General features: G+C 37.9%; 1 protein-coding gene across 5 annotated transcripts in view; it reads left to right on the forward strand.

Annotated features, from left to right (window-relative positions):
* Positions 1-18,043, forward strand: part of CDH4 (cadherin 4) — a 938,653-nt gene that overhangs the window by 539,009 nt on the left and 381,601 nt on the right. For 3 of the 5 annotated variants that reach the window (XM_060772002.2, XM_060772006.2, XM_060772003.2), the window contains exon 3: positions 5,615-5,838. In XM_060772002.2, coding sequence (XP_060627985.2) covers positions 5,615-5,838 — 224 coding nt within the window. The remainder of the gene's footprint in view (positions 1-5,614; positions 5,839-18,043) is intronic. The other 2 variants (XM_060772004.2, XM_060772005.2) reach the window with 1 other exon arrangement.

An 18,043-nucleotide genomic window follows, 5' to 3' on the forward strand; every position in this document is an offset into this window, starting at 1 on the left:
GGATTTGAACATCCATGGGTTTTGATATCTACCACAGGTCCTGGAGCCAAACCACAGGAGATACTGAGGGCCACTGTTTTTTACTTAAGGGGTTTGATTTTATGTACTTGGAAATTAGGCATGCCCTAATTTCTATTGCTGTGTATATTTGGTCCTTCATAGATTTAACAATCTGATATTAACAAGAAGTTTGATTTGTATACTTATTTTATATACTTATATATCCAGAGTCACATAAACAATTCATGGGCAAAAAGAGGTCACAAGCTGAAAAGGTTTAAGAAGTCATATTCTACATGATATCACTTCAGATATTTGAAGATAGTTACCATCTCACCTCTCAGTCTTTTCTTTTCTAAACTAAATGTATGCAAACATACCTTTTCATATGTTTTCATTCCTTTCATGTTGCTGTCCCAGTGAGGGATAGTTGGAAAATGTTCATTTTACCAGAGGAAAATCATTAGCAGAATATCTGTGGTTGTAAGAAAAATGCTTTCTAGGCTGTTTCCCACTAGAAGAGTGTCAGGAAAGGGATGACCTTATGAGACTAAGTCCAAGGCAAAGGTGCTGTTGTCCTGCTGTAATTGCAATTTGCCTGACTCATGTGATAAACCCTTAAGACAACCGCCAGGGAGCATCTTTAGCTTCAAAGACACAACTGGCAGCCAGACACTGCAGAAGTCTGGTCTAGTTGGAATCCAATATCTTCTTCTCTGGATAGCAGCAGCAGTGTTTTTCTCTGGCTTTCCACCATCAATACTGTGCAGCCATTAAAAAGTGCACTTGCCAGTGTAACAGTCAGTTGCAAATTGACATATAAAGTAACAATCATGGAGATTCAGAGAACTGAGTCCAGTATTAATATATATGATTGTGCGGTGAATAAAACATAGGTCTAAATCCTATTGTTAGTCTTGTCTAGAGTGGACCCAGTGAATCAATGGCTTGCCTATGTGTTGACTTGTTACCTATTGTTATCTTTTATACTCTAGTTGAGACTAAACAACATGATGACAGCCATAGTTTTACCAACAATGTTTAATTTTTTAAAATATAAATATATTTAATTACTTTCCTCCCACACTGTGATATTTTTTACCTGGTAGCATAACCTACATTTCTTCCTATTTGCATCATATCACCTACATTAAATAGTTTGGGTCTTGATTGCATATGTGTCTTAAGGTGAGACAGAAGGAGCCAAATACATACTTTTTTTTCTTTGTTCAGTGATATACTAGTATTAATAATATTCATAATTAGATAATGACATTGTTTTATGGACCTTTAAGCTTCCTTTAAAAGAATTGCAAGTATCCCACTGATGGCTGTGAGGACCAACTGTGGGGCTAATAGTGTCTCATCATATTCAAAAGATAATAGAGACAGGGGAGAAATCCATTTGCAGCAGTGGGGATCACCTGCTTTGTCAAGGGAATTAAAATCTAGAAAGTTCTTCTAACATAGCCATTGGCGGTTTCCCTGGGAATGGTAGTAAAGTTCAAGTGTTTCTTTAAAAGGTCGAAGAAACGGTTATATAATTTCCTTGATGTTTGTTTGAGACTTTGAAGGTAGTGCTGGAAAATTAATGGCTGGGCCTCACATCCAGGCACTGCCCTTTTACAGTGTTTGTTTCTTCCCTGCCTTGCTATGTTTTCCTCTCTCCCTTTAGACCTCTCCACTCCCAAAGAAGCCCTCCTCATTATGGGTTGCTTACATATAGCATAGCGTAACAACTTATGTATGAGTCTAAAGGAGGAAATGCATTACTCAAAAAAGCAAAAAAGAACACGAAAGGGACATTAAATTTGTTTGTGTTAATCTATGAGAATCAGCATTTTGTGGTAGTTTGAGTACTAAACTAAGGGTACACATACACTGTAGTAGTAATGCAATGTGATACCACTTTCTAACTTATTAAAACTATAGTTTTCACTTTCTAACTTATGAAAACTATTTCTAACTTATGAAAACTATAGCAGGAGTCTATCATGGGGTTTTTTTTGGGGGGGGGGGGTGGATGGAAGATTAGATCAGATGAGAACTTCATCTGAGGATGAGACAGATTTGCCAATGTCACCAGGGGATTCCCAAGACTAAATGGGGATGGAATGGGGATTTAGTTCAATGCTATGGAAGCCATAGCACTATTTGGTTGAAAAAGTTAAAGAACTTGTAAAACTAACCTCCCAGGCTCCCATAGCATAGCCATGCTGTTCAAATGGTGTTGATCTGCATTTATTCTATAGTTCAGATCCACCCTAGGACTCTGAGAGAGCAGAGTCCACATCCCATTCTTGGGAATCTCCTGGTGACATTGGCAAATCTGTCTCATCCTCAGACGAAGTTCTCATCTGATCTAATCTTCCACTCCCCCCCCCCCCAAAATGACTCCTGCTATAGTTTTCATAAGTTAGAAATGACACACACAAACAACAGCATTAATAGATATGTATGGGGAAATGTTTAGGAGTTTACCCTTCAAAACATTATGGGTTCTTCTGCTGTGATTCTGCTTTGCTGCCCTGTCTTAAAGACATCGGTTCCCTTTGGAAGCAATACTGAAAGTGCAACTTGGTGGACAGGGGCGGCTCAACCCATTAAGCAAAGTAAGCATTTGCAGTATAGTTGATTTTGCCCAGGGCTGCTCTTGAGGTGCTCTTGGGGGAAAATAGACTTTGGCATATGCAAGTTGTAGTTACTGGGATATATAGTTCAGCTACAATCAAAGAGCATTCTGAATTCCACCAGTGATGGAATTGAACCAAATATGCCACACAGAACTCCCACAATGAACAGAAAATATATATCAGTGATTGGTTGGAAGGGGGGGGGGTACCAAAATACTGTTTGCTTACCGTTAAAAATTACCTAGGGCCGCCTCTGTTGGTGGCCATATACAGTTTTCCCAGAGTGTTTATGTTGCCCTCAGCTTCTCCAAAATGACCTTTTTCTAGCCAACATGGGGTGGGTATATTGCTTCTTTTGGAAGCATCTGGGACCAGGGCACCACATCCTCACTGTTTAATATTTGCATATTGAAGGTCTTTTTCATAGTTTATTATTGTTCTCTGACACATTTGACAGTTCATTCAATTCCCTTTACCTTCAGAACTTCAGCGACATAAAAATTGCTTTTGGACCCACTACAGTTGACCAACAGTGTTTTAAAACAAGATACATTTTGAAATGGAAGCCTGTGCCTCAGGGGTATTTCAGCATTAAAACACGCATGCCGTTTGCAAAGTTTCAATGGTAGCAGGAAGGGGTGGGGTGGCAAAAGGCTATGAAACTTAGTTACCCGAAGCCTTCGGGCAGCATGAATACTTTCCTTCTTTATCCTTACAAGTATATTTTATGAGAGTGAATTAAAATTGAATGCAAGTGCTTTGCTGGATCTATCCTAAGATCGTCTGGGTCAACATCATGTCTCCCACTGTGGACAACTAGATGCCTGAAGAAAGGCAGCAAATCATATTCAGTGGCAGAGAGTCTCTTAAACCTGGAGGCTGTATATAGTCACCTCTGTTAGAATCTCTTATCCTCCATGAGTTTGTGTAGTCTTTTAAAACCTCCAGCATATTCTTTATCAGAAAGTTCTATAAATTCCTTTTGTATATGTCCCATATCATCTTGTTTGTGACTTTCACATAGAATCATAGAAACACCCGCTGATACAATGTATTCCACTGTAAAATAGCTCTTACGTTTTTCTAAAAAAAAAGTATTTCTCTGCTGACTTCTGCTTCATATGGTTGAAAGAATGGATGGTGCTGAGCATGTACCAGAAAGCTTCAGATGTGTGTTGGTAATATCAAGAGTGATTTTATCATATGTACTAGACTTGTGAGCAGGCGAAACAGGTACACCAATCTCATGGTTTGTTGCTAACATAAAAGTGTTGAAGGTGATGTAGCAATAAAACCTAAAGGCAAAGATCACTCTTGTGCCTTAAGCTAATTAAAGTGTCCTTCAAGACTGCTATTCACCTCCATACACAAAATGAACTGAACACCACCTCAAAGGACTTGATTTCTGAGTTAGGCTGGAATCAAATGCACCCCTTCAAGACTTGTCAGGCAGCCTAATTTTTTTCTGATATTAAAATTTCTTTTCTCTCTTCTGAAAAGTGCTGACACTGTCATAGGGAAAGGAGGAGGGGTCGCTGCATGCTAACAAAGAAATAATTTCCCAAGCTTTCTTGGATAGCTTGAATTGTTATCTATCTCTAATGTGTGAGCTGACCTTGTGCAGCTTGTTAGAGAAACTGCAACTACTGGAAAGCTGCCATATTATTATTATTATTCACCACAATCCTACATCAGAGACAAAGTTATGAATGTATAACTACTTCTGACCCATCTTCCCAAACTGCAACTGCATCAAGCAATGGAGATCTGTTTTGCTAGTGATCAGAATAAGCAAGGATAATATTGCCTTGTCGCTTCCTGCCAGCAATCTCTGATAAGATTAAGAGTTGCAACAGGGGTCCTGCTTCTGGTTGTCACATCAAAAATTGTAGGTGGGTGGAGATTGGAAATGTCATCTTGTTGTGTCCTGATTACCAGCAAGACAGAGAGCTCCATCACATGATACAGCTGCTGACTGTAGAGGGGGCATTATTGGTTGTGGCAATGATGTCATGATTGTGAAAACAGAGCTTGGATGAATATGGATCAGTTATGGATCCATTATTGTAGGTTATGGATCTGAAAGTGCAATGTAGGATGCCATCATCATCATCATCACCAGTTAGACACTTGCTTAATTACATCCAGTTACAATGTTTCACATCCTAAAGCATAGATAGAATGTGCAATCCCACTATGACCCATTGGCAATAGGAGTCCCCAGTGGTGCAATGGGTTAAACCCATGTGCCAGCAGGACTGAAGACTTATAGGTTGGAGGTTCGAATCTGGGAAGAGCACAGATGAGCTCCCTCTGTCAACTCCAGCTCCCCATGTGGGGACATGAGAGAAGCCTCCCACAAGGATAGTAAAACATCAAAACATCTGGGCGACCCCTGGGCAACATTCTTGTAGACGACCAGTTCTCTCACACCAGAAGCAACTTGCAGTTTCTCAAGTCATGCCTGACACAGAAAAAAAAACTTCTAGAAATCCCAGACCAGTCTATGCACCCAAATTCAGGCAGGCAGGCAGGCAGATCCTCCCTTTTAAGTCTCTATCTTAATCTTCAGCGATGGAAGAGCGCTAATCATCTATTTGATTCTATGCTCTTACTACATCTGACCCTCTCTGATGCTCATTTTATTGGGGACAGTTGGGTTAGAGTACAATTCAAGCTCAGATAGGATGCACTCTAAGCAGCTCCTCTTCTTTAACCCACATGTGATCTGACCCCTGCACTGCATTCATCAATAACATAACTCTCGTGGCCAACGATGACAAAACATTTGACCTTCTTTACTTTCTCACTATTTGTATTCTTGGCTTTCTTGGCAATCCTTGCAAATTGGTAACATTTTGATTGCCGAGTCCTCTGGACAGATCTCTACATTCTTCTGATGCTGTTAAGCCCTTTGTGCATTGATGGAAGAACAGCAATTACAATGATACTTTCTTTTCTTTTTTTGTCTTCCTCTCTAGTGAAATTTAGCGGCTGCTCGGAGAGCAAAGGAATTCGATATGAAACTGACAACTTGGACTTCAAGGTGAGGACCGATGGAACTATCTACACCACCAAGCATGTGCATATCCCCTCGAAGCAAACAATGTTTATGGTGACGGCATGGGACCACCAGTCCCTAGACAGATGGGAAACAGTGGTCAGGTTACTGGTGATAGAGAAATCACAACACAAGGGACGCAAGGTAAAATAATGATCATGGCAACTAAAAAAAAAATAGAATAGCCAATCAAACAATGACTGCATGGAAGTACCAAAGCAATCATTCCCCCTTGTTCTCCCTGAAATTCAGAGCAAGAAAATCAATTAATATAAAATATGGATAAACATACTATATGACATTGTGTGGACTGTATTCTGATGCAGAGATTGCTGGGTAATATATTTTGCTACTGTTCCAGTGTTACTGTTCCACTGACTTCTTATTCTCTTACAACTTATTTAATTGTTAGTGTTTTGTCCTGTGACCAGTGGAAATGATCAGATATATGTTTTATTCCTACCTGAAATTGACAATTTTATTGATTTTACATTTTATTAAATATTTAGTTTGTATTACTGTGGGGGGAAGATTTAAATTTCCCTCCTTTAGCCATGATCACTCACTGTGGAGTGGATAAAGGGAACTGAATGGGGGAGGCATCCACTAAGACAGGCAAACAATAAAGTATATTAAATAATAGGTTTGTGCATCCTGGGAAGAAAAATAGGCACAGCCCTTTTGCCTCAATTTGAATTTGGGCATGGGGATATGCAGCTATAAATACAACTGAAATCTAGTTTATTTGGAGCAGGTGTGGTGCTAATGGGTGAATCCAGGAAAGGAAATTCCAAATTATAGCTGATTTGGTGATGATGAACCCCTAAAATAGAAATGGGGATCCCTCTTTGTCTGACAGCTTTCTTGTATGTTTCTCAATAAGACCTTTTCCCTATAGCAAGAACAAAAGTGGGGGGAAGTAGTTGGAGAGAAACATTGTGGAAAGGAAGCAATGGATAGTGAAAGAATTATTATATGCCCACTCTTTCCTTCCTATTACCTCGTCCTCCCTCTGCATTCAGAGTACAGGAGAAGCTGTACTATATCTAACTTCTGTTTTAGAAACCAAGGTAATCCAGGGAGGTCTGATTTGGGTTTTTTTCTTTGTTTTCAGATAAGTATCCAACACCCTCCAGGTAGTCTTCAACTTGCTTTTGCCCACCCAAACCTCTGAAAATGGGTAGACTAGAGACATGAATAATAAATAAATATAAGTATATCAGACAGACAGGTTTTTCTAAACAGGAGCTGAAACTCGCAGTAGTGAGACCCTTGTGAGTAATTTTCCAGCCATGAATTCTATTCCCTACGCACATGCTTTCAGCTTAATGTTGCTACAGGGGAGCATTGACTTTTGAGCTGGCTCTTCTTTATTCTTAAAAGGCCACTTGTCCATCTTTTAGATTGAACTTTGGTGAACTGGGGGAAATTCTTTACTTGAGCCTGTCTTCTCCCATTCTTTTATGGAGATGTATTGCCCCGCTTTGGTTGAGATGCAGACATATGGGTAGGAAGGAAGGGATGCTGAAATTGTCTTTATTTCTAGAGCTCTAGCCAAGATCATATTCAAGATGTTGCAAACTGGACTGAGTGCTTTCACAGTGGTATTTGACAATGCACACAAGGCTCTTCAGCACACTTTCAGTGCATAATACTTTTTACTCTTTTGTGTTTTCTATAAATGCAAATAATGATCAAAGAAGGGATACAGTTTCTGAATGGAAGGTTTCATAACTGAACATGAAGAACTACAGGAATGATTGAGAGGATATTCTTTTTAACCAGCTACTGTCTCATGCTGAGCTTAAACCAAACTTGTGATTGCACAATGTCAGGGAGGAAGTGAAAACAAAGTGTCCATGCATAATGAAGTGAGGGGGGAATCACAAAAACCAGTGGTTCCACTAAAGCCCAGATCACTTTGTGCAAGTCCATAGCACTGCCAGCCAGAAGACCTAAAAATACAACCGCCTTGATTTGTTTAAAGTTTCTGATTTACAAAAGAGGTTGAGTATGTGATTGAGCAAAACCTGTTGGATCACAATGAAATACGCTGGGTTAGGGTCCAATATTAAGGATGTTCCAAAAATTGAATATTGACAAGCTGGAATGTGTCCAGAGGAAGGTGACTAAAATGATCAAAGGTCTGGGAAACAAGCCCTATAAGGAGCGGCTTAAAGTGCTGGGCACTTCCCTCTGCAAAAGGGAAGGCTGAGAGGAGACATGATAGCCATGCATAAATATGTGAGAGGAAGTCATAGGGAGGAGGAAGCAAGCTTCTTTTCTTCTGCCTTGGAGACTAGGATGTCAAACAATGGCTTCAAACTACAGGAAAGGAGATTCCACCTGAAAATTAGGAAGAACTTCCCAACTGTGGGAGCTGTTCAGCTGTGGAACTCTCTGCCATGGAGTGTGGTAGAGGCTTCTTCTTTAGAGGCTTTTAAACAGAGGCTGGATAATCATCTGTAGGGGTGCTTTGAATGTGATTTTCCAACTTCTTGGCAGGGGGTTGGACTGCATGGCCCACAAGGTCTCTTCCAACTCTACGATTAAATAAATGGTTGGATTTTGGTGGGTTTTTTACTAATCAGAGAACAGCAACATTACTTTTGCAATATACTAAAACAAATGAGAAATAGGTTACTCATCATATCGTAGTTTGTGTTAACTCGTTCCTTTTGAACACTTATGTGAGGAGTAAATACTTTTAGGAACATTTTGAGGGTTTTCTCAGCACTTATACGGAGGACAAAATTCTTCTAGGGATAGTTTGAGGGCTTTGAAAAAAAAATCCCCAAAAAGGCAATGTAGCAAGTAATTCAGTGAGTTATTGATTATAAAAGAAGAAGAAAAAATGAGCTTTGTACTAAGTTACATAACAAATTGCTTCTAATAATTATTTTTTTCCTCTGAATTTGAATGTATGTGAAATCTTATGTGGGGTTGTGAGTGTTTCCAGGCTATGAGGATTTTCTGCCAGCAGATCTTGCTCCAGTCCAATACAAGGTAACCTACATGAGCTAACTTGGTGATAAAAACATTTAAATTAAAGTGCAGGGTTATATTTTATGTCATTCCTGCTACGGTAAATGAGACCTCATTTCAGAATAATTTATTCCACTGATAACTTAATGTTATGGCTAGGATTTTTCATTCCTTGATACAGGCTCAAGCAGCTGTCTTGTCATGCTCTCCTTGCTTTCCTTTGAAGTTGGATAGTGGAAGATTCAGGACAGATAAAAAAGCAGGAATTACCGGTACTTCTTTAAGCAGTGCATAGTTAAACTATGGCATTTGCTTCCACAAGACGTAGCCACCACCTACTCAGGTGTGTTTGAAGGCGGATTGTACAAATTCATGGAGGATAGGGTTATCAATGACTATTAGTCATGATGGCTGTATATTACTTCCAGCATCAGAAGTGATATTTTTTTCAATCTGAAACTGGCAAGTTATTTTTAAGAAGAATGAATATAATAACATACTGAAAATATCCTTAATTGAACAGTGATAGGATGCTGTTCTAAGTCTCACCATTGCTCACTTATGGGTGGATTCAGAATTATATTCTGAGTCAAGCTATTGGCATGTTGTTAAAGAATATGAATGGAATGATATGTTTCCCCCCATTTTCAGGTTGTGGGCATCTCCCAAGGAGTCAATGTGAAAGGAAAATCCTGCATTTCGAGCAATATATTCTGTTGACTATAACTTTGACCTGATCCAATGTGACATTTCATTATGTTTCTTCTTGCTTCTTCCTCTCAAAGATTCAGACATGGAGAGAAGGCGCTTAAGTGTTTTTCTCCACCTGTCCAAATCTGGCACTGAATCTGTTGGAGAGCTCACTCTTCACTCTGCTCTAGAACATATATACTCTATGAAGGCATCCGATCTCTTATGACATATCTGTCACCTCATGACTATTTCTGGGGCAAAATTGGATTCTCCTTGAATGCAGGATTGATGATATCTTGACAGACAAAGACAAGTGTTCGTGTATTTATTTACAGAGGCTTATTTATTGTATTGTAGGGGAATAGACATTCTCCAGGGTTTGGTCATTCCTATAACACTTCTTGGAAGGTTTGCTGTGCTGTGATCCTGGGCAACATTTAATCTACATTTTAAGATCTTAATCCTGCAGTCCATTAAACATAAGAAAAATCATTTAATTTATTTGCATAGATCATAATGCCAGTTAGAGGCAAAGATGAAGTACTTTGGCCACATCATGAGAAGACAGGAAAGTTTAGAGAAGACAATGATGCTGGGGAAAATGGAAGTAAAAAGGAAGAGGGGCCGACCAATGGCAAGATGGAATGGATGGATGGTATCCTTGAAGTGACTGGCTTGACTCTGAAGGAGCTGGGGGTGGTGATGGCTGAGAGGGATCTCAGGCCTGGGCTGGTCCATGAGGTCATGAAGAGTCAGAAGCAACTGAACAAATAAACAACAATAATGCCAGTACACTGTAATGACTTATCTCAAATAATACACCTATACTAGTACACTGTGGGAATACTTGAAAATAGATGGCATCCATACCAATACAAATTTGGACTGTTCTCTAAATTATAAGTACATTAACTTTAGTTCTTCCTCAGAACCGTGAGAACCTAATACCAAAGCTAATCAGACCACATGGAGAGTGGTATGATGCCATTCTGTGAAACATCCTGACATAATTAATCCCTGATAGAGACTCTAAAATACAACTATGTATGGACCACAAAAAGAACTTGCATATCCATATTTTGGCATTCATGCTAGGGGGATGGGAGGATTCTGGAACCCAACCCCAGTGAATGCCAAGGGCTCAGTGTAATTCAGTATGGTCTAGACCAATGGTTCTCAACCTGTGGGTCCCCAGATGTTTTGTCCTTAAACTCCCAGAAATCCTAACAGCTGGTAAACTGCTACAACTACACCAAAACACCTGGGGTCCCACAGACTACTGGCCTAGGCTCTATAACTGAAGTACCAGGAACTATGGTTCATTATAAGCAACTATTCAGCCTAGCACTGAAGGAAACTGGTTTTTTTAAAAAAAATGTCTTGGAGCACTGAAACAGCATGGTACGTACATAGTCTGCACATCTGAGCCCATTTTGGTTCAGTATTATAGACCACACTCTCATCTCCAATGAGCTACTTACATTTTTGCCTAAGCCTGGGAAAGGAATACCAGCTGCGATGTGTTTTAACTTCAGTAAAATATTTGATTGGAAATTCGTATAATATTAATTTAAGCTGAACTCTAGTTCAAGATGGAAGGAACTGCAGCTTTTTAAAATTCATATCATTTTTTTCCTATAAAAGCCTTATTAGTATGTAGTTGGAGGGGAGAAAACAGAGGAAAACAACACTAATGACAAGGTCATGGACTGCATTATTGTGTGTCATTATAATGGGAGTCTGAAATTCTGCTTTATTTAAAGCTTCCTGCTTTTATGAGGAAAACAAGAGTTTGTTTGCAAAAGAAATGAAAAAGGTTCACTGAATTATTTGAAGGATATCAAAGCCGCACTAAAACCCAACATTATCAAGTTTAAAATCCCAATGCTTTTCAAGCATTGACCCTAGTTTATCTCTGTGGTGAAACAGATCTCTGATATATATATTTTTTCTCAGCAATCAGATAGAACCAAAACAAACACACATGCTGTTAGCAGTAACTGTAAGGTTGCCACTGATTTTTTAATAAAACACGGAACATATATTTAATAATGCAGTTTAAAAGTGCATCATTGCTTTGTGTAATGTGCTCTCCTTTCATCTGCAGGTTTCCTTCTCAACTTTGAATGAATAAACCACTTAATAGTTTATCAAAGGTGTTCTGGTGACACACAGGTCTCTCCCTCCCTAATCATCTGAGTTAGCTAGGGCTTCTCAAGTACTGAACCAGTACTGAACCAGTGTCTGGATTGAGTAATAGGCTGTTGTTGTGTGTCAGGGTTTTTCTTAGCAAGATTTGTTCAAATAAGGTTTGCTTTTGTCTTCCTTTGAGACTGAGTGTGACTTGTCCAAGGTCACCAACTGGGGTTGAGTAGGGATTCCAAATCTGGTCTTCAGCACTCAAGCCACTATACCACATTGGCTGTACAAGAATCAATGAAATGAACAGACTCTATCAAGACAACATTGAGATAATCCATGTATCATGGATTGGTGGTTCTTGTTTCGGGAAACATACCACTCAACTTACTTGGGATGGGTTGCACTCTACTCAAGAGTTCACAAATTTTGGATTTTCCTAGATCCAGTTTTGTCAGTAGAAGACCTTTGAAGCCAGCTTTGTCTAGCTACAAGCTGTACCTGTTATTGTCTTGCTGGCCACAGTCATTCAGGGTCTAGTAACTGTCTGATAGGATTTAATACACCACGAAAGTTAAAATGTTTATTTACCTCACTGCCTTTCTCTCCATTTGTTATTCCACACAAAGCCAGCTCAGAGAGTCACCAAACTTCATGTGCTCATGGGACCAAAACAAATACCACAGTAAGGTTTTAAATCTAATTCATTAACTCAAGTATACAAACTTCCATTGGATAAAAAGGAAATTACAATAGGATTAGCCTAATAAGAATCACATTTTACTGGGGTTTAAAAGAAATTATCTTGATCAAAGGTTTGTGAATACTTGGAGTAGCCCATTCTTTTACATTTTCCCACAATGCCCTCATCAAGAGCTGTTGAAGTGTGGACAACTGACTCTTGTGATGAGAATTGCAGATGGCAGCTTCTCATTGAAGTGCTCTCAGACTTTCCCCAACATCACTCCAATTGTCGATTCAGTAGTAAGGAGTATAGAATTTCCAGTTTCAAATTGAGTCTTCTTGTGCATAATAGCATTTTTTCAACTTCTGGCATTCTCCCAAATAAGACTATGTAACAAAATTTGGGGGGAAAAGACCTGTTCCTGGTTCCAAAGTGTTATTTCCCGTTTAAGTGTGCACTACTTGCTTTGAAAGTAGTTCTTATAACCCAGGAATGTTGTTTTCATGGCTGCTACAAACTATGTTGAATTGGTTGAAACTATCAGATATTTATTGAAAATCTATAGCAAAATGTGCTGTATGATGTCCTGCAAAAACAAAATGTTTGCAGTTTAATAAACCTTTTCCATGGTTTTAATGTAAGAACCAATTAGGAAATGACATTTATATAGTGTAATCAATTGTTAATCTCTCCTGCCTTTGACTTATTTCTTGGTCCTACTCCCTGCTTGGTGGTAGGATCACAACTAGCTTATACCATGGTTCCTGGCAACTGGTTCACCTGAAACTGCTTCCCATGGTCAATGGCATAACCATCCCAGACTTCCTTATGGAACTGCTATAGGACCTTGTAGAGATCTTGCTTGGACAACCTCAAACCTGGAGCTATCCCTGCCTTTAAAAAGAAATTCTATGGTCTTATGAGTTACCAACATTCGTTCATAGTAAATAACCTTATAAAATTAACTTTTCCCCAACCCCGAGAAAATCCAAATGGTGTTATAAAACTGTAAGAACATCAGCTGAGTTTCTTGTTTTTTTTGGTTGTTCACTCTTGCAAGAAACCTGATAGCAATTCAATTAGAAAATGCAAATGAGGTCACAGATTTACCACCAGAGTGCTGAATTACCCCCGAGAAAATGGAGTGATATTTTAGAATAACAGTAAATACTTAAGATAAAACTTTTCTTAAACTGTTCTCATCTGACTGGCTATTTTTACAGTTGGATGTGTTGATGGTGCCTGTGGGTATATTCTGTAAGCAGAATAAAGGAGCTGGGGAGAGGGAGAGTCTTGTTTGTGAAATGAATGATTTGGATTTCTAGCTCTTGTCAGCATTTATGAATGTTACACTTGAATGATATCATATTTTGAGGATAAAGGAAGCAAGGAAGCTTGCTCTCTGTGTGCATGTGTGTGTGTTTGTATGTTAGTGGTGACTGGATTGCTGGATTTTGCTTATAAAAGATCTAGCTTGATATTTTTACATGACATAAAATATTCTTTTCTCTTTTTTTGCTGAATCTAAAGCAAAAGATTACCACTATAATAACATATGTAGAATATTTATTTATTTAACAATGTATGTTCCACTCTATCTCTAAATATTCCTGTGCAGTAAAATCAGTTTACAAACATTAAAATAATTAAAGATAAATAAGCAATCTGGAACAGGCATGGGCAAACTTTGGCCCTCCAGGTGTTTTGAACTAAATGCCAAAGAATTTAGTATAAAACTATGTGATAACCTGGTATCGGAATGGAACTAGCAATGGGACCAACTGGGTTTCTAAAGGGAAGATATTTTACCATTGACATACTCAAGAAAAGGCAGTCCCATCCTATGTCCCTTTGCAGTATTTTGTCCCAGGTTGTTTAGTAGCTTGCAACCTTCTATGTCCTGAAATCAAATACCGCCCTCAGTGACTAGGTATTCTGTATGGAACACATGTGTTGACATCTCCTTAAAAGCAACCTCTTAACAGTACTCTAGATGCATATAAACAATTTTCCCCAGTCTTGCTTTCTGGTTCTCCCTTAAGATCTATCAGACAGAGTCTTTTCAGTGTTTGCTCAACATCTCTCCCTAGAATTTTTTTTGTGATGTATCATCTCTATACTCTTTTAATCAGACATTTAAACAATTGTCTGTTTTCCTCCACATTTTATTCATTTTGAATTTATGCCATTTTTATCTGCTTATTTAGGCTGGATTCATTTGCATTTAACTGATTGGAAGGCACACTGAGTAGATTTATTTCTCCACACATTTCATAAAGTTTCTGGCATATAAACAAAGTTTTTGCCTTCTACTCAAGTATCACCTTCTTTATAGGAACTGTCCAATCAAGATGAAGCATCTAAAACCTGGGAACAAGCCTAGATAAAAAAAAGTCCCGTGATTTTCAATTGCAGGGACATACAGACATGCGAAGATCCGAATATTTCGCTCAAAACCGCAATATTCGCGCACCTAGAAATCTCACGTTTTTTGCCTTTTGTAGCGACTGCTTCTGGATTTTCAGGGAATGGCATCTCGCAAGCCTCCTGTTTCCTGGGATAAAGGTACTCTCTGGTACCCAAGACACCAGAATCTCTTTCGTGGAGATGAAGAGATCTTGTAAGTTGGCTGGTCAGTGCAAAATCATGAAAAGACCAGTTTGCACATACAAAAAGTATTCTCTTTGACAAAGCTCTCATTTGCAAGAGAGAAAGGGCACTGAAGAAAAAATGTGCTCATCCAGGCAAGGTCTTGCTCTAAAGTGATTTCATTTTGCCATTTGTTTTTCATAAAACTCTTCTCAAACACAAGTAGGTGAGTGAGATAGGGACATGTGGTTCCTGGTGGTTCAATGTATGCAAGCTCTATTTCATGCACAACATTATTACAATAGTGTGAAAAGTTAACTTGATGTTTACACTTAGGTCTTATGTTGAAGATATCCCATTGTGTGTGTGTGTGTATGTGTATAAACACACACCCATACATACATACATACAAACACAGGTATTTAAAAAATCCAGAAAAAAGAAAAGAAATACAGAATGCTTCTGGTCCCAAGCGTTTCAGATAAGGGATACTCAAACTTTTTCATGTTTCATAAAATCATTATTATATTACCTATGACCTGTAGATTACTTTTTAGTAATACATTTCTGAACCAAGAAAACTATTTAATGGACAAGCAAGAACACGTATGTACAAGGTATATGTTTAAATATCTTGTAAGCGGATGGTATTAAAAGGTAGAGAAGATTCAAAAACATGGATATAAAAAAGGCCCATCAGATAAGTCTGGAGTTTGTGAAAAGTGAAAGCCTCCAGGGTCCAGTGTTGCTTTTTTTTTTTTATAATATTCTTTATTAAAGTTTCCATGAAATAAAATAGCATACCACAAAGCATATGGCGGCAATAAAAGAGAAAAAAGAAAAAAAATCGAAAGAGAAAGAAAGAAAAAATAAAAGAAAAAAAGAAAAAAGAAAAAAAAAGAGGTGGCAAAATATAAAAAAGAGAAAAAAAAGGAAAAAAAAAAGGAAAAAAAAAAAAAGGTGACCTCCTGGTATCTTCTGGAAATCTTTTCAATTCGTTCGTTCTTCGTTTAATTCTTTGTCTCTCTTCGTTCCCACTTCTTATCTCGTTTCAGTCTGTAATTGTCCCTCTTAAACTACTATTTCTTTTTTCTTCTTTTTTAAGTATTCCATGACTTCACTCCAGTCAGTTTCTTTTCTTCCAATTTCTCTATTTTTCAGTAATAAGAAGGTAAGTTTGTCTAAATTTCTAATATCTATCAGTTTTATTATCCAGTCCTCTTCTTTTGGAGTCTCTTCTTGTCTCCAAACTCTGGCATAACACATTCTTGCTGCCGTTAATGTAAGAAATAGTATTTTGTCTTTGTTGTTGTCTAGGTTTCTACTGTATATCCCTAGCAGGAATAATTCCGGTTTCATTGGTATCTGTATCTTTAACATATTTTGAATTTCTTTATGTATTATTCTCCAAAATTTTTGGGCTTTGTCGCACGTCCACCACATGTGGAAAAATGATCCTTCGTTGCTCTTACATTTCCAACATGTCGTGCTCGTATTATTGTATATTCTCCCTAGTTTCTTTGGGGTCAAATACCACCTCTGAGATATTTTGACCCAATTTTCCCTCAGATCTATCGCATAAGTAAACTTCAATCTTTTCTTCCATATTTCCTTCCATTCTTCTTTTCTGATAGTTCTTCGTACGTTCTCATTCCATCTTCTCATATAGTTTTTCTCTTCTTTTGATTCCAAGTGCCATTCTAGTAGTTTCTTATATGTCTTAGTTATTAACTTTCTATCTGTTTCCATTAAGGTATCCCAAAAATCATTCCCTTGAGCGAAGCCTACTTTTTTATCCAATTTGAATTTCTCTTTAATTTGCCAGTATTGTAGCCATGATATTTTTTTATCAATCAAAATTAGTTCTTGTTGTTCCTTTATTTCTATCTCTCCATGTTTGATCTTTAAAATTTCTTTATAGACTGGCCAGTCATTCCATCCTAAGCACCTCCTCTGTACTGCCTCAAGGGGTGAAACCCATAATGGTGTTTTATTATACATTTTTAGTTTATATTTTTCCCACACTTTTAAAATTGCCGATCTCGTAAAGTGATTACCAAAATTTTTCTCTTTTTCTTTCCCTTTATACCAAACGTATTGATGCCAACCCATTCTTAAATCTACTCCCTCCAGAATTAATAATTTCTTTTTCTTTAGCATAGTCCAGTCTCTAGCCCAGATTAGAGCACTGGCCTCATAGTATATTTTTAGATCCGGGACTGCCAATCCTCCTTTTTCTTTTTGCTCTATCATGTTATTATAATGAATTCTTGGCTTTTTATTATTCCAAATAAATTTGGAGATATCCCTATTCCACCCTTTTATCAGTTCCATATTCCTAATTATTGGTAAGTTCTGAAATAAAAATATCATTTTCGGTAAAATTTTCATCTTAATTGATGCGATTCTCCCTAGTAGTGATAAATTTGAGTTTTTCCATCTTTCCAAGTCTTTCTTGATCTCTTTCCATTTGTTTATATAATTATTTTGTAATAATTGTATATTTTTTGCTGTTATCTGTATCCCCAAATATTTTATCTTTGGAACAATTTGTACATTCCATTTTTTATGTATTTCTTCTTTTTCCTCTTCTTTGATATTTTTTGTTATTGCCTTTGTTTTCTCCAAATTTATTTTAAATCCTGCCACTTCTCCGTATCTTTTTATTTCATCGAGCCAGATTCCTAATTTTTCTTTTGGGTTTTCTATAATGCATATTACATCGTCAGCAAATGCTTTATATTTGTAGTCCTGTCCTTGTATTCTGGCTCCCTCTAACTCTTTTTCTTCCCTAATTCTTTTTAGTAAAATTTCCAGTGTTAAAACAAATATCAGGGGGGATAGGGGACAGCCCTGTCTAGTTCCTTTTTCTATTTGTATCGTCTCTGATTCCTGTCCATTAATTATGATTTTGGCCTCTTGTTTTTCGTAGATTGCCTCCACTGCGTTTTGGAAGTAAAACCCCATATCCATCTCCCTCATGTTGCTGAAGATGCTACAAACCAACATTTGTACCTGAACGAGGGGGCTACGGAGGCTACACACTTCCATGAAATGCAGTTTCAGAATGCAGATTCATTTTCCGGCAGTGTAGATTCATACAATCCAGTTCAATGCAGTTAATCTGCATTCTGAACCTGCATTATATGGCAGTGTAGATCCAGCCCAGTTGATCTTCTCTTCCCCGGGCCTTGATTCTCCTTCCTAAATGGAGGACCAAGAGCAAGGGTTTAAAGCATGTGCCTAATTAATACCCTC

This window comes from Anolis sagrei, chromosome 4 (genome assembly GCF_037176765.1).
Source record: "Anolis sagrei isolate rAnoSag1 chromosome 4, rAnoSag1.mat, whole genome shotgun sequence".
Classification (NCBI taxonomy): domain Eukaryota; kingdom Metazoa; phylum Chordata; class Lepidosauria; order Squamata; family Dactyloidae; genus Anolis; species Anolis sagrei.